Here is a 26,400-nt window from a genome sequence, read left to right on the forward strand (position 1 = left end):
CTTTTTCTAATACAATAGAACCTATGATAAACTAACCAGTTGGTCCAGAACACAGTCTAAACCCTTGGAAAGCCCTTCAGCAAACCAACTAAAAACAGTGACACCAAAATACTCACTTTCAATGTCCTTGATCTTCATTTCCCAGGGGATGCATTGAGTCTTGAAATTATCAAAGTCTCTTTTAAACTTGACCCATTTCTGAAATTAAACAGACAACACCCTCAGTTTATTAACATGCTGCTTTGGGGCTTGGAGGTACATGTGGATGCTGACATGTTAACACAAGGTCAACAGGTGAGGGAGGCTGTCACGTTGGAGCTATTGAGACCAGGCTGTCTGAGGTGGATGCTCACATCATCACTTTCAAAGTTAGGTGTGAGTGAGAGAGAAGCCAGGGCAACACAATATCGCAATTTTCTATAATGCTGATAAAATTTCAGGTTTGGACAGTTTACATATAAACTTAGAAAGTCTATTTTTAATTTCTGATTTGGGGAATCAAATTGGTTTAGCAAACTCTTATATAACTTCCTTCATCTAAAACCAAAAATTCAAGGGAAAAAAAAAAATCTCACACCTACAATTGGCAGACAGTCGAGTGCCTTAATCTGATAGGAACTGTTGTTAAACTATAAGACTGAAGGCAGTGATAAAGAGATCTCAGCCCCAGGTTTCCCACTCTTCTTCCAGTGAAACGGCAGCCTGTTTTTTGTTTTTATTTTTTTAATCCCTGCTAACATTAGTCAGGAAGGCATTATGTCCCTTTCCAGGGTCTACTCCAGATCCAACACTCACTTTTTACCAGTCAGAAACCTGAGCAGCTGTCTGTTGGCTGCATGAAAATCTGTCAACTCTTTCAGGGGATGCTCTTCAACAGTTCTCCCCCTGAAAATAAATCCATTTGGAATTTTTAAAAAAACTTCTAGAAAATAGCAGGCAAAGATGAAGTACAGAGAAAATTCTAAGATCAGTTTCTATTGTTACAAAGGTCTCAGAAGAACTTGTTCATGAAGGAAATGAGATTTTCCTTTGTAAATTCACTAAAGCATAAAAGGGAAAATTTATCTGAAGGAACCAGATGGACTTCCAGATGTAAAGGCTTTGGCTATATAGTTATTGGATAATTACTGTATAAGGAAGGAAACCACCTGTCAGAAGGGAGATGGTCACAGATGCCAAGGAGAAGAGGGACCCACCATCAGCAAAGGACAGGTTCATAATAATGGCAAAGATCTTCCTAAGATGAGCAGGGATGTGGGGACACTGGCTACCCCAATCCCATTGCTTCTTCTACCTTTCCTAGTTCTGATTCTGTGCTTGAAAACCATCTTTGGTTTATTTGGCTTCTTATGCAGGTCTGTCTATAAGGCAAGCATTTGCCCATCACCTGGGCCGTGAATATTTTTATTTCTATGGCAGTAATTTTTTTTCACTGCAAATTAGTAGATTAGAATTGGGATAATAATTCATGTGTGCATGTTAAGTCATGTCTGACAACCCCATGGACGGCAGCCCACCAGACTCTGTCCATGGAATTTCCCAAGCAAGAATACTGGAGTGGGTTGCCATTTCCTACTTCAGGGGATCTTCCAGACCCAGGGGTTGAACCTGCGTCTCCTCCAGTGGATTCTTTACCACCGAGCCACTTGGGAAGCCTGGGATTATTGTTTAGCTTCCCATAAAACTGTACTGGGATTCCCTGGTGGCTCAGATGGTAAAGAATCTGCCTGCAGTGTGGGAGACCTGGGTTGGGAAGATCCCCTGGAGGAGGGCATGGTAATCCACTCCAGTATTCTTGCCTGGAGAATCTCATGGACAGAGGAGCCTGGCGGTCTACAGTCCATGGGGTCGCAAAGAGTCAGACACGACTGCGCAACTAAGCACAGCACATAACTGTACTATCAAAAATAAAGGACACTGTTGATATGGACTTCAAATTTTTCAGTTCTTGCATTGGTTATTCCTCCTTGTAAATTAGTAAGCTGGTATTTGATTTTATATATTTGTCTCATAAGCTTTATTAATGTCAGTCCTCCCCTGAGAGACAGATCCTCTGTCAGGGTGCTGATAAAATCAGTATAAAATATAGCTTTGCAAGGCTGAGGATCAATGGAGTAATGAATGTTGCCAGGTGAGCCCCTTGGAGACACAGTCTGCCAGTCTGGTCACTTGGCAACCACTTGCAGCCCCTCAAGGCTGAGGGCATCTCAGCCTAAAAGTGATGCCTGGAGGTGGGGGGCATAGGCAGAGAGAGGCCTGGAGAAGCTCAGCATTGAAACTCTTATCCTTCATTGATTTAGAACATCAGAAAACTGAGCCTGGGTGTGGGCGGGAGAAGACCACAAACTCAGAACTGTGTGAGATGGTAGTTGCCCCCTCGGACGGGGTTCCTGGCTGTGCGTGTCATCTTGCTCTTCGGCTGTATATAGGAGAAAAGATTTCAAACAGCAGTCAAATGAGACACAGGTACATTCTGCCTGTGGATGATGTCCGAATCTGAATAACCAAAAACAACCAGTGAAGCCTGAGAAATAGTGTGCAAAACAAGGAAAAAGAGATCCCTTTCTCTGAGGTTTTTAGAAAGTATCTCCTCCAGGATGTATGATTAAATTTTGAGAGATGGTTCAGTATTCTTGCTTGTATATGTGCTTAGCCACTCAGCCATGTCCAACTCTCTGTGACCCCATAGACTATAGCCCTCCATGCTTCTCTGTCCATGAGATTTCCCAGGCAAGAATACTATAGTGGGTTACCATTTTCTACACCATCAATATTTTTAGCAGGATACAAAAAACATGGCTTCTAAAGTGCAGGATGGCAATTAGAGTTTTAAAAAGGAATATGGGGTGTGTGTGGCGCGGGGCAGAATTCCCTGGCAGCCCAGTGGCTTAGGACTCTGCATTTTCACTGCTGAAGGAGTGGGTTCAATCCTTGGTCCAGGGAACTAAGATCCCACAAGCCTTGTGGCTGGAAAATAAAAGAATACAGGTGAAGTATGGAAGAATTGATTGCAAGATTGCTAAAAGTTCAGTAATAGAATGAAAATAAACATTATACTTTAATTGAGACAAAAGAAAATTGATCCAATGATATTGAAAATAAACCTGAGAAATTTCTGAGATGCAAAGAGAGAGTAAGCAGAGAATTAAAAATCATGAGGGAAAGTAAATACAAAGAGTGAGGAATTGGCAGCCATCCTTCTCCTAGTGAAAAAGCTGGAACTGTTTGAACAGACACAAATTAGATCATTTATCAGACATATTTGAAGAACACGTTCCTCAGTTGAGAAGAAAATTCTGAGTTTGCAGTTGTTAAGCGATAAATGGTTTTTAGATAAAAATTAATGTGACCCATAGGTAGTTGTCAGGCAACTATAACAGAAAAGGAAGAAAAATTAATATTAGGGATAAAAAAGATTTAAACTCAACATATATAAAATGTAATTACAAAAATTATGAGACTATCTATATGCAATTTTCTGTTAATACATATGAAACTCTTAATGAAAGGATCAAGTCTGGGAAGATAAAAAATATCAAAATGACCCCAAGAAGAAGTTAAAACTTGACTACCCCAATCGGAAAAACATTAAAAAATTATCAAGATACTCTATAAAATGCTCCCTGACCTGTATACTTTTGAGGAGGCCATCTCTCAATTTTCAAAAAAAAAAAATCATGCTCCTCAAGCTTATTTACAGCATAAAAGGGAGGTAATGCTATTCCTTTAATGTTACAAAGCAAGTACAACCCTAATATTAAAATATGCCAAGATAGCATGCATGTGTGTGTGTGCACACATAAACTCAATCAATCTTGTGAAATTTTATGTAAAAATTATAAATAAAATACTTGAAAATCAGATGTGCCTGATAAAACTAAGTTTATGAACAGATGGGAAAGGTATTTAACAAAATCTAACATCTACTTATCTTAGGAAGTATCACTATGAACAAAGCTAGTGGAGGTGTTGGAATTCCAGCTGAGCTATTTCAAATCCTAAAAGATGATGCTATTAAAGTACCTCATTCAATATGCCAGCAAATTTGCAAAACTCAGCAGTGGCCACAGGACTGGAAAAGCTCAGTTTTCATTCCAATACCAAAGAAAGGCAATGCTGAAGAATGTTCAAACTACCACACAATTGCACTCATCTCACACGCTAGCAAAGCAATGCTCAAAATTCTCCAAGCCAGGTTTCAATAGTATGTGAACCTAGAACTTCCAGATGTTCAAGCTGGATTTAGAAAAGGTAGAGGAACCAGAGATCAAATTGCCAGCATCTGTTGGATCATTGAAAAAGAGAGTTCCAGGAAAACGTCTATTGCTTTATTGACCCTGCCAAAGCCTTTGACTGTGAGGATCACAATGAACTGTGGAACATTCTTAAAGAGATGGGAATACCAGATGACCTGACCAGCCTCTTGAGAAATCTGTATGCAGGTCAAGAAGCAACAGTTAGAACCAGACATGGAACAACGGACTGGTTCCACATTGGGAAAGGAGTACATCAAGGCTGTATATTGCCACCTTGCTTATTTAACTTACATGCAGAGTACATCATGAGAAATGCTGGGCTGGAAGAAGCACAAGCTGGAATCAAGATTGCTGGGAGAAATATCAATAACCTCAGATATGCAGATGACACCACCCTTATGGCAGAAAGTGAAGAAACACTAAAGAACCTCTTGATGAAAGTGAAAGAGTAGAGTGAAAAAGCTGGTTTAAAACTCAACGTTCAAAAAACTAAGACCATGGCTTCTGGTCCCACCACTTCATGGCAAATAGATGGGGAAACAGTGGAAACAGTGACAGACTTTATTTTCTTGGGATCCAAAATCACTGCAGATAGTGACAGCAGCCATGAAATTAAAAGATGTCTGCTCCTTGGAAGAAAAGCTATTACAAACCTAGACAGCATATTAAAAAGCAGAGACATTACTTTACTGACAAAGGAGGTATGTTTAGTCAAAGCTATGGTTTTGACTATACTGGAAAAACCATAGCTATGGTTATGTATGGATGTATGTATGTATGGATGTAAGAGTTAGACCATAAAGAAAGCTGAGCATGGGAGAACTGATGCTTTTGAACTGTGGTGTTTGAGAAGATGCTTGAGAGTCCCTTGGACTGCAAGGAAATCAAACCAGTGAGTCCTAAAGGAAATCAGTCCTGAATATTCATTGTAAGGACTGTTGCTGAAGCTGAAGCTCCAATACTCTGGCCACCTGATGCAAAGAACTGACACTGGAAAAGACCCTGATGCTAGGAAAGATTGAAGGCAGGAGGAGAAGGGGATGACAGAGAATGAGATGGTTGGATGGCATCACTGACTGAATGGGCACGAGTTTGAGCAAGCTCCGGGAGTTGGTGATGGACAGGGAAGCCTGGCGTTTTGCAGTCCATGGGGTCGCAAAAAGTTGGACACAACTGAGCAACTAAACTAAACTGAATTGAACATCTATTTGGAAATTCCAATAAAATGGAAGTCTTATTAAACTAGAAATAAAAGGATAATTTCTTATTGTGAGAAAGAATCTATTTCAAAGTTGTCAAGGTAACAACTCTCATCAATCTAATGTGAAACATTGGAGTCTTTTCATTAAAGTAATGGAAAAGCAAAGAGACTTATGATCACCATCATCGACTGAAACTGTTCTATTATTGCTAATCTGCAGTTCAGGACAGGAATGACTTAGAACTCAAGAAAAATATCTTTACATACACAATTAGATGAAAATGATTAAAGCTAATAAGGAACTACAATAGAGGAAGCAGATTAAAAATGAATATTCAAATATACAGTTTTCCTGCATACCAGCAATATCTAGTTATTAAATAAAAGGAAAAATGATCTCATTCACAAAAGCAACCAAAATATAAATTTTGTAGAAATAACATATAACATAGAAAAGATCTATATGAAGAAAATGACAAACTTTGCTGAAGGATATAAAACTAAAGCTTGAGAAATTATGATATTCTTAGATGTGAAGACTGGATATTCTACAGATAAGTTTTCCCAAATTAAATCAAAGATTAAAAAAATTTCCACTCTATTTTGTGGTTTAAGGAGAATAAAATTGACTACATTAAAAAAAATTTCCAATCAAAATCTCAATGGACTATTCTGGAAATTGGCAAAGTGATTTTAAAATTGCATATGGAAAAAAACAATGCTAATAAAACATAACAAAATGCAAATGGAAACATTGGAAAGACTGGCCAAGACATTTTTGAGAAAGAAAGGTAAAAAGAGGAAGTCTTATGAGCCATTAGACTGAATCAATAGTTGAAATGATGAATTCAAATAAAAGTTCCAAAAAAGGCCCTATATAAGAATTAAATGAATGAAAATGATAGTTTTTCAGATCAGTAGGTAAAGATACTTCCATAGTTTCATAGTTAAATATCCAATTAGAGGTCGTTACTTTAGCTTGAATCAGAAGCCCAGGTTATGACATAACACACCAGAACTGTCCTTGACGCCCTGTTGACATCACTGTCTTCTGTATGACTCTGATTAAACCATGGCCCTTCTGGGTCTCCACCAAACCAAAGTCTTGATTTGGGGGCTTGGAAAATAAGATCCCAGTAGATTCAACACCATTAATTCTGTGAGTTTAGTTCTTCACTGGAGGGGAAACAAGTCTCCAGTATATTGAAGCCCTCACAGTTAATCAGAGAGAAATGAACAGTTGGTTTCATTCCTGGATCAATTAGAATGACTGACTGGACCTCAGACTCAGGATTCTGGGGGAGGTGGACACAAGCTGTGAAGCCGGGCAGGTGCCTGCGATGGTCAGGAACTGAGCAACTCCTCGCATAGGTTTGCAGCCTCCGAACCACACACCTTAGCCATCAGCATCCTATAGGCGTAGAGTCGCTTGCCTTTGCCCTTTCCCAAGGCTCCTTCATACTTCTCCAGAAATTCTTGGGCCTCCCTGGTTAGAGGAGGGAATAAGGCAGAAATTTAATTAACACTCAAGCAAAAGAAATCTGAACTATGAAGGTATATATATGGCCGAGGGCCTTGAGTGTTTTATACCCCTAGTTTAGAATGTAAGTTCCATGAAGGCAGGACATTTTGTCTGTTTTGTCCACTGAGATTTCCCAAATGCCAAGGACAGTGATTGGTACATGGTTGGCATCTGTAGGCAGAATTTTGGCTTCCATGACCTTTACCCCCTTGTGAATAGCAAAAGGAATTTTGCAGATATAATTAAGATTACTGACTTTAACCTAGCGAGATTACCCTGGATATCTGGAAGGGCCCATATATCACATGAGCCCTTAGAAAAAGAAGAGGAAGGCAGAAGAGTCAGAGAGAGATGTGGCAAAAAAGGAAGTCAGAGAAATTAGAATCAAGAGAATCATCTATTCTCTGTTGCTGGGGCCCTTCTGGAGGATGCCACATTGGAGAGCAAGAGAAGAAAATAAATTTCTATCAAAAGTCAGTGAACCAGGAAGAGGACCTTGAGTCCCAGGTAGGAGGGAACCACAGCCCTGCTGATACCTTGATTTTAGCCTGGTGAGACCCTGAGCAGAGAATTCAGCCACACTATGCTGAACTTGTGACCAACAGGATTGTGAGCTAATAAACTGTCTTAAGCTATTTATCTTGTAGTATTTTGTTAGAGCAGCAATTAAAAAAAAAAACAGTACAGCATTCATTAGATATTTGCAGAGGGCAAGAGCACTGGATGAGTGAGTGAACATCTAAGGAAGACCACATGAGAAACACATGGGTAGATCTCTCTGTTAAATACTTTGGGTCAAATGCTGGAGCTAGTGAGGGCTGGCTTCTGAGAACTGATTGTTAGATATTCAGAAACTTGGTACACCAATTATTAAACTATTGATAAGTTGAAACTGGCCATGGTGGGAGTATTTAGACTATGGGAATCAGCAAGTGTTCCATATCAGGGCTCTCCCATGCCAACACCCAAAGAATCAGCTTATCAGCAATCACTGGATAAGACCATACAAGAGGATGAAGAATTAAATCCATCTCAGCATGGGTGGAAGAAGACATTGGGTGTCTGGGTGCTGTTGCTCAGGCTCTCCTGCTGGCATCATAACCTACCCCAGCTCCAAAGTGCTAATGCAGGTAGTTGCTACCTGTCAAAGTGACATTCTAACCTGAGGTTAATTCCAAGACTGGTTTTATTAGGATGTCTCAATGATGTTCCAATGTTAATGAGGCCATCTGTGCAGCTTCTGGGTCCAGGGTCAAAAGCGGGGCTGTATGAGATTAAGGCTCCTTTATGGGGTCAGCCCCTGCTCCCCTCAGGCTGCAGTCATTCTGGCAGTGAGTTATCTGTGACTACCAATGACTCCAGGACAACAAAGATTGTTTTCACCAAACTCATATCTTTGTCCTCTTCCTATATTTCCCGGGTGGGTAGGGACTCCTAAGCATTCAGGGTTTGTGAGTTTGAATGCGACAACGTTTAAGATTTGGTAACTTTGGATAAAAAAATCTCAAAAGTAAGAGTCAGATCTTATGCCTGAGCCATTGAACCTGACAACAAATGCTTCTTTTCTTGACATTCCGACTGTGTCTGGAAACCCAGAGAGCCCTCAGAAGAACAGAGGGCCCCGCTCAGAACTGGTTACAAACTGTAAGGATCGTTCACTGCAAACAGACCAAGCGGTCTAACAATTTTGATGGATGCAACAAGCTTTTTTGGATCAGTAAAAGTGTATAAATAATCACAACTAACATTTTAATAGCAAATCCTTTTACATCCGTTATCTGTGATCCATGTGCTTCCTTACTAGAAATAGTAGTTAGTTCATGGAAACACTGGCTCTTGCCCTGCACTTCCCAACTGTTGCAAATCCTCTTTCTTTTTTCACACTGTGTGGCTTGCAGGATCTTAGTTCCAAAACTAGGGATTGAACCCATGACTTTGGCAGTGAAATTGTGGAGGTCTAACCACTGGACCACCGGGGGAAGTCCCTGCAAATCTTCCCTCCGTAGGGTGCTCCTGTCCCCTCCTTTTCCCCTCCTTTCAAATGGGGAACTTCATGCAAGCTCATCTCTCCTCTTCCTCAAACAAGATGGTGTGGGATAAATGAAGTGAAAAGGCAAAAGAGGGGGGATCCTTTGCTTTGTGGAAACTTCTAGGGGCCTGAATCTCAAGGTCATTTTTGACAGGCGGTTATCAACCCCTCAGGCCCCTCCAACACTCAGGAGAGGAGGAAGCCATTGAGGCATGGCTTTCCTGGGTAGCCACCCACAGACAGCACTTCAGGAGCCCCTCACATTGCCCTAGAAAGACCCTCCTTGTTGATAAAGTGGCCTAAATAACAGTGAAAGACACAGTCAGGGTGGCCAGTGATTACTGCTGGGAGAAAAGGGTTTATTGTGTGGCTTTAGTGCCAGAGAGAGCCATGCAAGGTTCTGTGCCTCCTGGGGTGGCAGTTTTCATCTAGAAATGGGCATGATGTTATGAGATTTAAATGTGTGGATGCAGACCACGTGAGCACAGTGGTTTCATTTAGCAAGCAGTCACTCTTCTCCTTCTGGGGAAATAGCAGCTCCTAAAGTGGACAGCTGATAAAGAGTCTTTGCTAGCACAGGGGGCTGCTGTGAAGGGCCTTCTCCACAGGGGTCTGGACAAGGGACTCAGCAATGCAGCCTTCCACAACAGGGATACTCTGAAGTTGACCCAAAGTATCTCTTAGAGAGACCACATACATCCAAAAACCCACTGCTGGTGAAGCAGATCAGATTCAAAATCACACTTAATTTTGCAATGCAGAGGTACAAATAGACACAGGGCAGCCTGAGTTTGACAGCATCCTTACAGAGCTTTGCTGTCCCATGCAGGACACCGGGAAAGTGTATGAGTCAGCCAGAAATCCAGAAGACATCTAGATTAATGCAGGGGACACAGATGGCCAAAGAGAGGTGGCCGGAGGTTGGAGATGGCCAGATGTTGACGGTAACTTGGGCTATGCGGGTTTGGTGTCTCCCTTTGCCTCCAACCAGTTTTTATTTTTCAGTTGTGGAGGCAAAGATCAAACAGATGCTGAACTCACTCTGAGTGGAAACTCAGATAAGCCAGGCCTAGAGATATCACTGAATCAATCTAAAGGTACCTGAGGCTAACCAAATATACCTGACTTCCCATATGTGTTGGTTTTCAACTATGTCAACAGATTTCTTGACATTCCTCCCTTTAAAATGGAGAAATGAATTTTTCTCCCCTTGAACGTGAGCCAAACTTAGCAATGTGCCTCCAATGAATAGAAAGTGGTAAAAGTGACAACTTATGACTTCTGAGACTAGGACTTCTGAAACTAGGTGTTGTGACTTCCCCCTTGAAATCGCCCTCTTTTGGAGGAAGCTAGCTGTCATGTTATGAGGATACTTAAGCAGCCTATGGAGAGGCCCATATGGAGAGAAACTGGGCCCCTACTGATAATCAGAACCACCTTGTCATCCATGTATATGAGCAACCTTGGAAGTGGCTTCACCAGCCCCAGTCATCTGAAGGCTGAAGCCCTGACCAACATCTTGACTCAACCTTATGCTGCTGCTGCTGCCAAGTCACTTCAGTCGTGTCCGACTCCGTGCAACCCCATAAGACGGCAGCCCACCAGGCTCCCCCGTCCCTGGGATTGTCCAGGCAAGAACACTGGAGTGGGTTGCCATTTCCTTCTCCAATGCATGAAAGTGAAAAGTGAAAGTGAAGTCGCTCAGTCGTGTCCGACCCTCAGCAACCCCATGGACTGCAGCCTTCCAGGCTCCTCCATCCATGGGATTTTCCAGGCAAGAGTACTGCAGTGGGGTGTCATTGCCTTCTCTGCAACCTTATGAGAGAGACTTCAAGTTAGAGCCACCAGCTAAGCTGATCCTGAATTTCTGACTAACAGAAGATAACACATGTTTATTACTGTTTTCAATTATTAAGTTTTAGGGTAATTTATTACATAGCACTGGACAATTAATAACCTATAGAATCCAAACCAGTGATCTCTTTGGTGCATATACATTTAGGATTGTTCTGTTTGCTTGGTATATTGACCCTTTTATCATTAAAAGGGTTTCTTTTCTTGCTCAGCTGTGACCAACTCTTTGCAACCCCAGGGACTGCAGCATGCCAGGTTTCCCTGTCCTTCACTATCTCCTGGAGTTTGCTCAAACTCATATTCACTGAATCAGTGATGCCATCCAACTATCTCATCCTCTGTTGTCCCCTTCTCCTGCCTTTAATCTTTCTCAGCATCAGGGTCTTTTCCAATGAGTCGGCTCTTTACATCAGGTGGCCAAAGTATTGGAGCTTCAGCTTAGCAAGAGTCCTTCCAATGAATATTCAGGGCTGATTTCCTTTAGGATAGACTGGTTTGATCTGTCAGGGACTCTCAAGAGTCTTCTCCAACACCACAGTTCTAAAGCATCAGTTCTTTGGTGCTCAGCCTTCTTTATGGTCCAACTGTAACATCTTTACACGATTACTGGAAAAAACCATAGCTTTGACTATATAGACCTTTGTTGACAAAATAATATCTCTGCTTTTTAATATACTGTCTAGGTTGGTCATAACTTTTCTTCTAAGGAGCAAGTGTCTTTTAATTTCACGGCTGCAGTCACCATCTGCAGTGATTTTGGATCCCAAGAAAATAAAGTCTGTCACTGTTTCCATTGTTTCCCTATATATTTGCCATGAAGTGATGGGATTGAAAGCCATGATCTTAGTTTTTTGAATGTTGAGTTTTAAGCCAGCTTTTTCACTCTCCTTTTTCACTTTCATCAACAGGCTCTTCAGTTCCTCTTCACTTTCATAAGGGCGGTGTCATCTGCATATCTAAGGTTATTGATATTTCTCCCAGCAGTCTTGATTCCAGCTTGTGCTTCATCCAGCCTGGCATTGCCCATGATGTACTCTGTATATAAATTAAATAAGCAGTATGACAATATACAGCCTAGATGTTCTTTCCCAATTTGGAACCAGTCTGTTGTTCCATGTCTGATTCTAACTGTTACTTCTTGAGATGCCTACAGATTTCTCAGGAGGCGGTAAGTGTCAGTCACTTAATCGTGTCCAACTCTTTGTGATCCTATAGGCTATAGCCCATGAGGCTCCTCTGTCCATGGGATTCTCCAGGCAAGAATACTGGAGTGGGTTGCTGTTCCCTTCTCCTTGGGAGCTTCCTAACCCAGGGATCGAACCAAGGTCTCCTGCATTGCAGGCAGATACTTTACCGTCTGAGCCACCTGGGAAGCCCAGGTAAGGTGGTATTCCTATCTCTTTACGAATCTTTTATAGTTTCTTGTGATCCACAAAGTCAAAGGCTTTAGTGTAGTCAATAAGGCAGAAGCAGATGTTTTTCTGGAATTCCTCCTGCTTTTTCTATGATCCAACAGATGTTGGCAATGTGATATCTTGTTCTTCTGCCTTTTCTAAACTCAGATTGTATATGCGGAAGTTCTCAGTTCACATACTATTGAAGCCTAGCTTGAAGGATTTTGAGCATTACTTTGCTAGCATGTGAAATGAGTGCAATTGTGTGGTACTTTGAACATTGTGTGTCATTTCCCTTCTTTGGGATTGGAATGAAAATTGACTTTTTCCAGTCCTGTGGCCAGTGCTAAGGCATATTGAAAGCAGCACTTTTACAGCATCACCTTTTAGGAGTTTAAGTAGCTCAGCTGGAATTCCATCACCTCCACTAGCTTTGTTTATAGTGGTGCTTCCTAAGGCCCACTTGACCTCACAGTCCAGGATGTCTGGCTCTAGGTGAGTGATCACACCATTGCAGTTATCTGGGTCATCAAGGTCTTCTTTGTACAGTTCTTCTGTGTTTTCTTGCCCCCTCTTCTTAATATCTTCTGCTTCTGTTAGGTCCATACCATTTCTGTCCTTTATTGTGCCCATCTTTGCATGAAATGTTCCCTTGGTATCTCTAATTTTCTTGAAGAGATCTCTCTAGTCTTTCCCATTCTATTGTTTTTCTCTATTTCTTTACATTGTTCACTTATGGCTTTCTTATCTCTCCTTGCTATTCTTTAGAACTCTGCATTTAGATGGGTATATCTCTCCTTTTCCCCCTTTGCCTTTTACTTCTTTTCTCAGTTGTTTGTAAGTCCTCCTCAGACAACCAGTTTTCCTTGTTGCATTTCTTTTTCTTGGGGATGGTTTTGATCACTGACTCCAGCACTCCGTCCATAATTCTTCTGGCACTCTATCTATCAGATTTAATTTCTTGATTTTATTTGTCATTTCTACTGTATAATCATAAGGGATTTTATTTAGGTTCATGTGGTTTTCCTGGCCTAGTGGTTTTCCCTACTTTCTTCAATTTAAGTCTGAATTTTGCAACAAGGAGTTCAGTCAGCTCCTGGTTTTGCTTTTGTTGACTGTATACAGCTTATCCATCTTCAGCTGCAAAGAATATAATCAATCTGATTTTGGTATTGACCATCTGGTGACATCCCTGTGTAGAGTTGTCTCTTGTGTTTTGGAAGAGGGTGTTTGCTATGACCAGCGTATTCTCTTGGTAAAAGTCTCGTTAGTTTTTGTCCTGCTTTATTTTGTACTCCAAGGCCAAACTTGCCTGTTGCTCTAGGTATCTCTTGACTTCTTACTTTTGCATTCCAGTCCCCTATGATGAAAAGGACATCTTTTTTTTTTTTTTTTTGGTGTTAGTTCTAGAAGGTCTTGTAGGTCTTCATAGAATCATTCAACTTCAGCTTCTTTGGCATTAGTGGTTGGGGCATAGACTTGGATTACTGTTATTGAATGGTTTGCTTTGAAATGAATCGAAACCATTCTGTCATTTTTGGGATTGCACCCGAGTGCTGCATTTTGGACTCTTTTGTTGATTAGGAGGACTAGTCCATTTCTTCTAAGGGATTCTTGCCCACAGTTGTACATATGGTCATCTGAATTAAATTTGCCCATTCCTGTCCATTTTAGTTTACTGATTCCTAAAATGTTGATGTTCACTCTTGCCATCTCATTATACAGTGTCCCTCTATAACCTTGGTGATTTTCTTTGCGCTGAAATTGACTTTGACATTTACATAGCTTCTCCTACTTTCTTTTGGTTATTTCTTCATGGTGTATTTTCTGCCATTCTTTACTTGCAACTTATGTATATCACATTTAAAGTGAATTTCTTATAGACTGCATGTACTTGGATCATCTTTTAAACCCAGTCTGCCAATCTCTGTCTTTTAATTGATATATTTAGATCACTAACATATTATTTACATGTTACAGTTTAAATACATCATTTTATTTCTTGTTTTTTATTTTTCATTTCTACTTGCCTTCTTCCCTGTCTTCCTGAACATTTTTTTTAGAATTCAATTTTGTTTAACCTGCAGTGTTTTTCAGTATATCAATTTGTATAGCCTTTTCAATAGTTGCTCTAGGCGTTACTATGTGTCGACCTATATCTATCATCCATCTATCTGTTATCTACCTATCTATATGTATTATCAAAACCTACGGATTCATTTTACTAGCTAGAGTGAAGTGTAGAGCCTTATTTCTCTTTATGTCACTTTATCCTACTCATTTATAATGGTTTTAACCATTTCCTCTGCATTTTTGAGAATCACATTAGGTAGTGTTTTCATTTTTGCTTCAACTGTCAAATATAATTTTAAAAATCAAGAGGAGAAGGAAAACGCATGGTATTTCCCAAGATTTTTTTCTCTTACCATGTTCTTCCTTCCTGATGTTCCAAGATGCCTTCTTTTATCATATCCTTTATTTTTAGAAAACTTTCTTTAGTTATACTTTAGGGTAGACCTGGTAACAGAGTCTTCTAGTTTTCCTTCCTCTGAGAATGTCTTGATTTTTCATTTATTCTTGAAGGATGTTACTGCTGGATATAGAATTCTGGACTGACAATTCTTTTCACTTAGTACTTCTGTTCTCCATGGTTTCTGATGAGAAATATGCTGTCTTTCTATTTTTTTTTCTTAGTAATGCATTGCTTCTCTCAGACTCGTAAAAGTATTCAGAAGTTTGACCATGATGTGTGTTAGCGTGGATTACTTTGGATTTATCTTACTGGGGTTTTGTTTAACTTCTTGAATACTTAAGTTTTGTCAAATTTGAAAATTTTTCAGGCCTTATATATTTGAAGACTTTTTTCCAGCCCCACTCTATCTTCTTTTGACACCTCCTGTTTTTCTTTCATATCTAGGGATTTGGAGGGGACACCAAGGTTAGATTTTTTAAAATAATGCTACATGTCCCGGAGGCTCTATTCACTTTCCACCTAGATTATTCTCTTGCTGTTGTTCAGACTGAGTGATCTGTTTTGTTCTACCTTCACTGATAATCTACTCAGTTTTCTCCATTCTGCTGTTGAGCCCATTCAAAAATTTTTAGTTACTATATTTTTTACTTCTAAAATTTCCAGTTGCTCTCTTTTATATCTTCTATTCATTTTCTGAGACTATTTTTTTAATTTGTTTTGTGTGTTCATAATTGCCACTGAAACATTCTTATGATGATTTCTTTAAAATCTTTGTCAGATAACCCTAACATCTATATAATCCTGATGTTAGCATCTGATGATTATCTTTTATCATTCAGTTTGAGATCTTTCTGGTTCTTGGTATGATGAGTGAGTTTTCAATTGAAGCCTAGACATTTGGGATTTTATGTTATGCGACTCTGGATCTTACTTAAATCTTGTGTTTTAGCAGCCCTCCTCTGACACTGATTCAGTAGGTGAAGGGGGATGCTGCCCGGTTACTTCTAGATAGAAGTCCAGATTGCTCACTTGGCCTCCTTTGACACCTGGGACTGGGCTGGAGCTCCTTGTTACTGGTGAGTCAGGGTGGGAGTTCGGGCTTCCATAAGCCTTCTACTCATATCATCCTGGCTTGAAGGTATAATTTGTTACTGCCTGGTTGCGGTGAAAGTCCATGCTTCCTGTGTGGTCTCCACTGACACCACAGGGAGAGGGAGGGCTTGTTGCTACAGTGGGTATGAATGTCCCTGCTCCTCATTTGGCTTTCTCTGCTAATTTATTGATGAGGGTGTTGGGATACCATGTTAAATCCTGGCAACAGAGGAAATATAGGCTTCCCAACTTGACTTTTGCTGCCAGGAGCGGGGCTAAAGATGTTTTTGGTTTATGGTGTTTGGTTGGAGAAGGATTGTTTTCATTCACAAGTATTCTGTCTTTTCTGGTCCTTTGGCTAGAAATGGCAGACTTTTCTTGAGGTGCTTTTGTGAGTATCTGTCCATGTTTTGGGGCCGCCAGCTTCTCCAGTGTCTCTGGTATCCAGTTTGGATACATAGACAAAAAGGGAACCTAGAACTTGATGCCCTGTCATCATTTGGCCCTGAGGTCCTTAGCCAGTCTGCTGTCTTTTCTCCACCTTTCTGAGTCTCTTATGTTTGCTTTACACATAATATCTGGGGTTTCAGTTGTGCTTCATGGGAAGACTATGAAGTATGTCTATTGCATCTTTTTGGAAGTGGAATTCTTCAGATCTCTCTGAAGAGAGCAAGCACTTGGCTAATTTTCTAGCACATTGGGTTTCTGACAAAGCTGAGTGACACACCTAATTAATTCTATGATTAAAGCAAACATCCCTGACTCAAGGGCACTAGAAACTCTTTTACCAACATCAACAGCCTGCCTTGTGCCGTTATTAATGTGCATCACTAGTGAAGTCTCCTCTGATTCATCTTTGTTCCCCATCCTCATTTTTCAGGGTTTAGCACAGTGTCTGGCACAAGATGTTCAACCATTAATAATAGCAATAACTACTATCTATTAATTGTACATTACATGCTGGGCCCTTAAATAAACATTTTGAATTTGTCAAAACAACTCTGAAGGTAGATAATATTATTCCTAATTTACAAAAAAGGACTGTGAGGCTCAGAGAGGTTAAGGGAAGGAAGCCAGACTGAGGGGGATTGAATAGCTAGTCAAATCAACCAGATATGGTAGCAGTGTGAATGCAGGCTTGCCCCAGTTCACTGCTGTTCCCTTTATCCCTTACCACCCTTGTTCAATTGTCTACAACAAGTATGCCAAAGTCAGCCAACTGCCTGAGTCGGCCAAAGACTGGGGTCCCCACACCATTGCTTCTAAAAAAAGATGTAGTCTGGGGATGCTGTCTGCAGATCTGCAGTTGAAGACTTTATTGTCAGAAGAGGAAATCACACAGGAGGCAAAGAGTGTATTCTAGAATGTCTAGGAATTCTAGAGAGGCAATTATAATTCAAGAGTGCAAGTTCTGGAGCCAGAATTCCTTAGTTCAAATTCTGGCCAGGCCTCTAAACTCACTGTGTGGCCTGTAAAAATTACTAGATTGCTCTGTATCTCAGTTTTCCATCAGTAAAATGGGGACAATAGCAATAGCACCTACATCACAGGGTGATTAGGAAGATTAAATGAATTTTTACACATCCAGGCTCAGAACAATATCTGGCACATAGGGAACATGCAGCAAATGTTGGCAAAATATAAAAAAGAAATAAATTAAAAGATGAATAAGACACAGCTTTGCAAACTAGAGTAGCCAGTCCAGTGAGTGATAGGGCCTTAAGGCTCAGAGAGGTGGTAACTAACTCAGTCTGAATGCAGGGAGGGCAGTAGGGACTTCCCTGCAGAGGCAACACTTGGCCTGAGTCTCAAAAGGTAGGACCTAGCCAGGTGGGCAAGGCAGAGGCATCACTGGAGCTGAGACCCAGAGGCTGGAGAGCCTGAGACTTGAGTCTGGGATAGGGAGCCTTGAAAGAGGGAAGAGGAAGGCAGGCAGGCTGGAGGGAAGAGATCACTATTGTCAGGAGGACTTGCTCCAGTGGGAGAGATGACAGTCCTTTCAGCTTCTCGGGCCTTAGCCACTTCCCACCCTGACCATGAGCAGGAACTCTGCCCCTAGCCTGGAGGAGATGCAGACTTCTCCTCTGGGCAGCTCAGGGATTTTCATCGTTCCTGAGAGTTCCAGTCAGCTGGATATCTTATTTCCATAAACAGCAAGGTTGCTCTTTTTCCACTGTTAATAAAAGATGTGTCCCAGTGACACTTGAGTGGGGATGAGGTTCTGTTAGAGTGACAGATGGAAGGAGGAAAAACTTGGCCCTGGGGGAGCAGGAAGAAGAAAGTCAGAAAAAGGGAGCTGGAAAGGCAGACAGCCCACTGTCTGAAGCTGTACCTACCACTCAAACTGTCACTACCTGTGACTACCTGCTGCTGCTGCCAAGTCACTTCAGTCGTGTCCGACTCTGTGCGACCTCCCCCATCCCTGGGATTCAGAATACTGGAGTGGGTTGCCATTTCCTTCTCCAATGCATGAAAGTGAAAAGTGAAAGTGAAGTCACTCAGTTGTGTCTGACTCTTAGCGACCCCATGGACTGCAGCCTACCAGGCCCCTCTATCCATGGGATTTCCCAGGCAAGGGTACCAAAGTGAGTTGCCATTGCCTTCTCCGTGTGACTGCCTAAGTTTAGATAAGTTAAAATAAAACAGAAATTCAGTTTTTCAGTTGTGCTACTTTCTAAGTGCTTACTAGTTAGGTGTGACTGGTGGCTACTCTATTAGCATAGCGTTAGAACTTTTCCACTATCTCAGCAAGCTCTGTTGGTCAGCACTGGCCTGGAGGCACAGTGGGGAGGCATTTCTCCCAGCAGCTGACTTTGAGAGAAGGTAATGTTCTCAGGGCAGTGGCGGGTGTGCTCACTCAGTCATGTTCGACTCTTTGCAGCCCCATGGACGGCCAGGCTCCTCTGTCCGGGGCATTTTCCAGGCAAGAATACTGGAGTGGGTTGCCATATCCCCTTGTAGGGGATCTTCTGACCCAGGGATAGAACCCACACCTCCTGCACTGGCAGGCAGATTCTTTATCACAGCACCACCTGGGAAGCCCTCCACATGGTGGAGTAAGCTCTATTTACCAGATTGCTTGTCAGGGCCGGACCCCATTTGCAGAGCTAACACCTTCACTGTGTCTTGGAGACACACACAGAGAGGCTGAAGGTCAAAATGTGGCTGCCAGATTGTTCTGTGATAAAGGGAGGGGCATTCGAGCAATGAGGAAACTCAGGTGTGAGAAGAGCTGAGGGAAATAATAGCTTTATATAGAGGGAACGAGGAAGGGAGTCACCCAATCTTATGGCAGAAAGATCGAGGCAGGACTTGGGGGAAGATGGTAAAATCAGATTATAGTTTTCTATTAGAAACATCCTGCTCTTCTTTCAAAACTGCAGCAGAGACTGAAGAGCCATAACATGAGTGATAAGCTGGCCGGTCACATGGAAACCAGGGAAGCAGCTGAGCTTAAAATAGAATTCAGGGCCATGGGCACAAGGCCAGGCAATATTTATGGAGTGTCACTGCAAACTACTTCACAACTGCACTCATCTCACACACTAGCAAAGTAATGCTTAAATTTCTCCAAGCCAGGCTTCAGCAATACGTGAACCGTGAACTTCCAGATGTTCAAGCTGGTTTTAGAAAAGGCAGAGGAACCAGAGATCAAATTGCTAACATCCGTTAGATCATGGAAAAAGCAAGAGAGTTCCAGAAAAACATCTATTTCTGCTTTATTGACTATGACAAAGCCTTTGACTGTGTGGATCATAATCAACTGTGGAAAATTCTGAGACAGATGGGAATACCAGACCACCTGACCTGCCTCTTGAGAAACCTGTATGCCTGTCAGGAAGCAACAGTTAGAACTGGACATGGAAAAACAGACTGGTTCCAAATAGGAAAAGGAGTACGTCAAGGCTGTATATTGTCACCCTGCTTATTTAACTTATATGCAGAGTATACCATGAGAAACGCTGGACTGGAAGAAACACAAGCAGGAATCAAGATTGCCAGCAGAAATCTCAATAACCTTAGATATGTAGATAATACCACCCTTATGGCAGAAAGTGAAGAGGAACTAAAAAGCCTCTTGATGAAAGTGACAGTGGAGAGTGAAAAAGTTGGCTTAAAGTTCAACATTCAGAAAACGAAGATCATGGCATCCGGTCCCATCACTTCATGGGAAATAGATGGGGAAACAGTGGAAACAGTGTCAGACTTTATTTTTTGGGGCTCCAAAATCACTGCAGATGGTGACTGCAGCCATGAAATTAAAAGATGCTTTACTCCTTGGAAGGAAAATTATGACCAACCTAGATAGCATATTCAAAAGCAGAGACATTACTTTGCCGACTAAGGTCCGTATAGTCAAGGCTATGGTTTTTCCTGTGGTCATGTATGGGTGTGAGAGTTGGACTGTGAAAAAGGCTGAGCACTGAAGAATTGATGCTTTTGAATTGTGGTGTTGGAGAAGACTCTTGAGAGTCCCTCGGACTGCAAGGAGATCCAACCAGTCCATTCTGAAAGAGATCAGCCCTGGGATTTCTTTGGAAGGAATGATGCTAAAGCTGAAACTCCAGTACTTTGGCCACCTCATGCGAAGAGTTGACTCATTGGAAAAGACTCTGATGCTGGGAGGAATTGGGGGCAGGAGGAGAAGGGGACGACCCAGGATGAGATGGCTGGATGGCATCACTGACTTGATGGACGTGAGTCTGAGTGAACTCCGGGAGTTGGTGATCGACAGGGAGGCCTGGAATGCTGTGATTCATGGGGTCGCAAAGAGTCGGACATGACTGAGCGACTGAACTGAACTGAACTGAACTGCAAGCTTGGCCCCGTGTTAGGCCTCCGGGACACAAGTGTAGGTAAGACAGCCCATCCTCCTGCTCTCCACACTGCAAGGGTGAGTGTGTGACAAGGGGAGAGATTCTGGTGCTTAGAGAACACAAGAGAGGGAGGAACTTGCTGAGGAAGGGGATCATAACTGCCCCCCACCCCACCACCACCACCAAGGAAGGCATGGGCTTCCCTGGTGGCTCAGATGGTAAAGAATCTGCCTGCAATGAGGGAGACCCAGGTTCGATCCCTGGGTCAGGAAGATCCCCTGGAGGAGGAAATGGCAACCCACTCCAGTATTCTTGCCTAGAGAATTCCATGGACAGAGGAGCCTGGCGGGCTACAGTCCATCAAGTCTCAAAGAGTTGGACACGACTGAGCAATTAACACACACACACATACAAAGAAGACATGTCTGTTTGGTTGTGAGGGAAGTGCAGAAGCCACCAGATGGGGCAGGGTGTGAGACAAAGGGGTGATGAGGCAGCGGAGGCAGGATGTATAGCCCAAGGGCCATGATCCTCCTTGTCTCCTACTAGGCCTGGCTTGGTGCTAACCAACAGCAGGGCCGGTAGCCAGTCGTGTGCTGGGGACAGGGGGACCGAAGCAGGGTGGAAGGGTGAACCCCTATTCTTGTCGAGCTCTTTTGGGTGAAGAGGAGAAGAGAAGGGATTCCCAAGACCATTAGAGGAGCTGAGCCTTCTCAACTGGGAGAGCCCTGGCCAACTGCCACCACTCACCTGAGCTCTGCCAGCTTCCTCGACATGGGCCAGGGCTTGCTCCGCATGCTGGCGATCAGCTTCTTCTTATCTTCCACCTGCTCCAAGATACAGGCCAGTTCCTCCTCAGACAGAGACTCCCCACTGGAGGTGCTGGAGGCCATGGAGGATGACCTGGAGCAGAGGTGGGGTGGAGTGGAGGAGAGTGGGGAGGAGGGCAGGGTCCTCGGGGATTCTGTGGGATGCAAGGAGCCCCACTGGAGATGCTCCCAGCTGCCACCTTACACAGGCCTGCCCTGCTCAGAACCCTCTGTGACTTCACCCACCTGGTAGAGGAGGCCACTATTCTTCCTGCAACCCAGAGTGTCTTGAGGGCTGCCTCCCTAAACTCCATGCCTCTGAATCCTACCCAGACATCCTCACTTGCATAGGGTTGCCCAATGGAAATATATCATAATTTAAAATTTTCTAGTAGCTATATTATAAAATAACATGAATATATTATTAATAATTTTAATAATACTTCATTTAACCCAATATATTAAAATTTTATAATTTCAACATATAATCAGTGAAAAAATTATTAATGAGACAATTTACACCCTTTTTGTACTGTCTTCAAAATCCAGTGTTCATCTTGTACTGTCAATTCAGACATGAAATTTTCATTGAACATATTTAATCTGTATTTGGATTTCATAACATTTAGTTGAAAGAGTAGATTCACATATCTAAATTGTTTTAGGCATACTTAAAAATTTTCTCATAAATGAATCAAGTAATAGAATATCATTTTCCTTTGATGTTCACATCTGTACTGACAAAACTGTCTTTTTTTGGGGAGAAGAAATGCTTTAGTTTCAAAATTAAATCAACCTCAAAACTACCTTTGTCTGTCCAAGTAAATTTACTAATTCTTGTTGTGTGTGTGTGTGTGTGTGCACGCGCGTACACGCTCAGTGTGTCCGACTGTTTGCAACCCTTTGGACTATACCAGGCTCCTGTATCCATGGGATTTTTCAGGCAAGAATACAGGAGTGGGTTGCCATTTCCTCCTCCAGGGGATCTTCCTGACCCAGAATTGAACCTGCATCGCCTGCATTTCAGGAGGATTTTTTACCTGCTGAGCCATTGGGCAAGGCTAATTCTTGTTTTAACTCAGTAGTATTAACATCAGATTAAAGTTAAATTGAATTAAAAGTTCAGTTCTTCAGTCACAGCAGGCACATTTCAAATGCCCAACATGTGGCTAGTGACTACTGTATAGGACAGCACAGCTGCAGAACCCTTCCAGCTGGGGAGGGTGTGATGACCCTCACCATCTCACAGACTGTGCGCTCAGCTGCCACAAAATCCAAGTTCTTGTCTGTTGGCTCACAGCCTCCTTCACTCATAAAAACTGTGACTCTTAGCTGAGTTGGCAGCAACTGACAGGGGGTGAGGGAAGGGCTGGAGAAGGGTTCTCCTGGGCAGCCTGCTTAGCAAGTTTCATAATTGGAAATATCAGGATGTGGACTTGGGTTACCATGGGCTTTAGAGACCAGTTTGCAGCAGACTCTGTGAATTTAGCTTCTGATCAACTCCTGAAGAGCAAGGAGAGGTCATAGGAATGAGGTGGAGAGGAGAGACCCTAGCTCTTGAATGCTGGGAAGCCTAGAGCACAGGGGCTTTCTGCCATGCCTCACGCACACCCCAGGACATCTGTCCTTGAGTCTCTGTATAAGCGGTTCCCTTAGTTTGGGTGGTGGTGGAGATGTGACATTCAGTCACTGTTCAAATTCCACCTGGTCTTCAAAGTCTTACTGAAATGTTTAACTCCTCCATAGAGGAACCCCAGCCTCCCAGCAGTACACTCTTCATCAAATCCTTTCTGGTATACATATTGCTTTCTGTTTTGTGCTATGATGATGGCTCAGACCGTAAAGAATCTGCCTGAAATATGCAGGAGACCCAGGTTTGAATGCTGGATTGGGAATATCTCCTGGAGAAGGGAATGACTGCCCACTCCAGTATTCTTGCCTGGAGAAGTTCATGGACAGAGGAGCCTGGTGGGTTACAGTCCCTGGGGTCTCAAAGAGTTGGACACAACTGAGCAACTAACACTTGTGCTATGATAGCTAATAAGTGAAAGTGAAGTTGCTCATTCGTGTCTGACTCTTTGCGACCCCATGGACTGCAGCCTACCAGGCTTCTCCGTCCATGGGATTTTCCCAGCAAGGGTACTGGAGTGGGTTGCCATTGCCTTCTCCAATGATAGCTGATAACCCTGTCTTTTTTCACATGTCAGACTGTCAGCCTCTGGGGAAGAAGGCTGGATATTTTTCATCTCTATGCCCTGCTACGGCATGAAGCTGAAAATGGCACAATTGAGTCCTTATCCTTTACTCTGCATCTGCCTTCCAGACAGGATGGGACAGCCTCCTTCTAAAATTCAGGACACTCTGGCAATGATGTATTCAAGTTCTAAGTTGCTAGGGGCACCATGCATCCTGTATCCCATTAGTCCAGGGCTAGGGACAACCAGACAATAGACAAAAGCCCTAAGGGAGCCAGGGATGGCCGGCAGGGGTGATGGAAGAAATCAGTGGCCCCTTTTGAGGGCCTTAATTTCCCCTCTGTAAAGTTGGAGATGTACAGTGGAATATCTGAGTGAGGGTGTGGGCAAATAAGGTTTATTAGAAATGGGTGGAAGGAGTATCAACTCTTTGCCATAATCCTAGTATCTCTATTTCCAAAGCCTCTTCACCCATTATCAATGGGGATTCTTAAAACATCCTGAGAAGTGACGCAAAGTAAAGTGGAAGAGGGAGGCAAAGAGAGGGAGATGGTTCATCAAAATTGGTAGCAAAAAAAATGAAACTAAAACCCCAACTTGTTGATTCCATACACTGACTCTGTCAATTAACCCCCCGTATGCCAGTGCTAATGTAACAAAGGAAATATAGCAAATAAACCCCCTAATCCTGGAATTTCAGAGCTTATGGGACTCTTGAAGTTCTTCTAGATCAAAACCATATTTCACAGAAGAGGATGCAGGTCAGGTTGGGAAATGGCATGCTTAAGCCCTCTTATGACTCCTAAATTCAATTTTAATTTTTAATTTCCAATTTTAACTAGAAATTTAGAATTTTTAATTTTTAATAATTAATTTTAAAGTTCTCTCAGCTCCTCTTCAAGAGCCGTAGTGAGTCACCACTACGACTGAAATTCAGGAGATCTGGGATCTTGTCACCTCCCTATTCACAGCCTCCGCTTGCACCTGCCCTACTGGAGGGGGTTGGGACAACAGTGGGCAGGGCCATGCCACCTGGGATGAGTGTGATCCTCATCCCGGTTGGCCCCAGCGGTGAGCTGGGCAGGGACGAAGCTAGAGGCAGAGGGAGGCTGGAGAGAGCAAGGGCCGTCCATTCGTGGGAGGGGTAGGGAGGATGAAGGCACCTGACCCTTATCAAGGGAGGGAGCAGGGCTGGCAGGAGGGAGAGGGCGCTTTGAAACGCGTCTGAAGTCGGGTCACAACACACCTGTGTTTCTTCAGCTGCTTCCACACCTCTTCCTTCCTCGGAACCTCCTTTTCTCTCTTTGAAGGAGCTCTCTGCTCCCTGAGGGAAGCCCTCCCATCCTTCTTCTTCCTCCCTCGGCAGATCTTCTCTGCTGACCCCCGCTCCCGGTCCCCCAGCAGCTCCCGGCGTCCCCTGCGCTCGGCCTGCTTCCTCCGAGGAGACCCGGACCCCGGGCTGCCCCCGGCCCGCTCCTTCTGTCCTGGCTGGGCTCTGCGCCTGCCTGGCGCCTCCTCGGCTCGATGAGGCCGCTTCATCGAGGGGCTCCTCCTGGACCTGTCACCTGCAAGGGCAGAGAATAAGTAGTTCTGGCCTCACAGGCCTCCTCCCCAGGAAAGTGCCCCCAGCTGTGAGAAGTCAGACATTCAAGAGGCTCCCTTTGAACTCCTCTGGTGGTCCAGTGGCTAAGACTCCTGCTCCCAACCAGAGAGCCGGGTTGCATCCTTGATCAGGGAACTAGATCTCACCTGTCACAACTAAGAGCTAGCATGGCAACTAAAAGATCTTTCACGCCCACGACCAAGACCTGGTGCAGCCAAAATAAATGAATAAATAGGTTTTTTTAAAAAGATGCTTCCTGGAGCTTACTGGTTCCAAAGTCTCTTTCAGATAGAGCCTCTGGTCTGGGGTGAGAGCTAAGGTCTCTCTCCCCTGAGCAGCAGGCACTCCCACACTCTCATCTAAACCTCAGCTAGAGACCCAGGCCTTCCTCTGCTTGGGGTGCAGTCCCGTGGGGTCACAGCTGAGTCCTCTCCTTCTGCCCAGGGCCAAGGCCAAGCGTGGGCCTCTGTTTGGTAAGGCTGGACCACTGGCCCGCTGGCTCCACTCTCCAGGGGCTGTCCCCTCATGTGTCCTGCCTGACATGAGAGACAGGACACCTGTCAGAGCCTATCCTGTTCCTCAGCACTGCCCCAACCTTGATGCTGTTATTTAATTTTTTGATGCTGCTATTTTAAACCACTACTTTATAACACTGGCAAAAGGCCTGGCTAAACAGAATCTGCTCTACAGTGTGATCTTTGTGCAATAGTTTGCCCAACCCCTTGTTTAAGCACAGCTATCCTATGTGGCATTTACAACATTAAACACAGGAAAAATTGTAATGCGGTTCTAGTATTATTAAGCAGCCTCTCCATCACTTACTAGCAGGATGTCTTTGAGCCAGTCACTTAACCTCTCTGGTTCTCAGCTCATCTCTAACATGGGAATGTTACCACTCCAACAGCTTGTTAATGAACATGACGCAGTGACTGACATCTGAGAACAGACATCATTACTCTGATACTCTTATCCAGAAATAAGATCTTACTTGTAAAAAGAACACAGGTTTGGAGCTAGGCCAGTCCGCATGAACATATCAGTTCTATCTTTTACTTAGTCTCTGTGACCACAGATACACTACTTAGCTTTACAGCACCTCAGTTTTCTCATCTGTAAAATGGCTCTAGTAGCTGCTATTTCCCTACGTGGTTGGGT

At 43.1% G+C, this 26,400-nt stretch overlaps 1 protein-coding gene across 1 annotated transcript in view; it reads right to left on the reverse strand.

Moving 5' to 3' along the window:
- Positions 1 to 26,400, reverse strand: part of TMC2 (transmembrane channel like 2) — a 101,348-nt gene that overhangs the window by 50,336 nt on the left and 24,612 nt on the right. Inside the window, exons 3-6 of the mRNA XM_069548176.1 lie at positions 24,889 to 25,207; positions 21,389 to 21,541; positions 6,853 to 6,943; positions 117 to 198 (exon numbers count right to left, since the gene is read on the reverse strand). Of these exons, the coding sequence (XP_069404277.1) occupies positions 117 to 198; positions 6,853 to 6,943; positions 21,389 to 21,541; positions 24,889 to 25,207 (645 nt within the window). The remainder of the gene's footprint in view (positions 1 to 116; positions 199 to 6,852; positions 6,944 to 21,388; positions 21,542 to 24,888; positions 25,208 to 26,400) is intronic.

Source organism: Ovis canadensis, chromosome 13 (genome assembly GCF_042477335.2).
Source record: "Ovis canadensis isolate MfBH-ARS-UI-01 breed Bighorn chromosome 13, ARS-UI_OviCan_v2, whole genome shotgun sequence".
Lineage (NCBI taxonomy): Eukaryota > Metazoa > Chordata > Mammalia > Artiodactyla > Bovidae > Ovis > Ovis canadensis.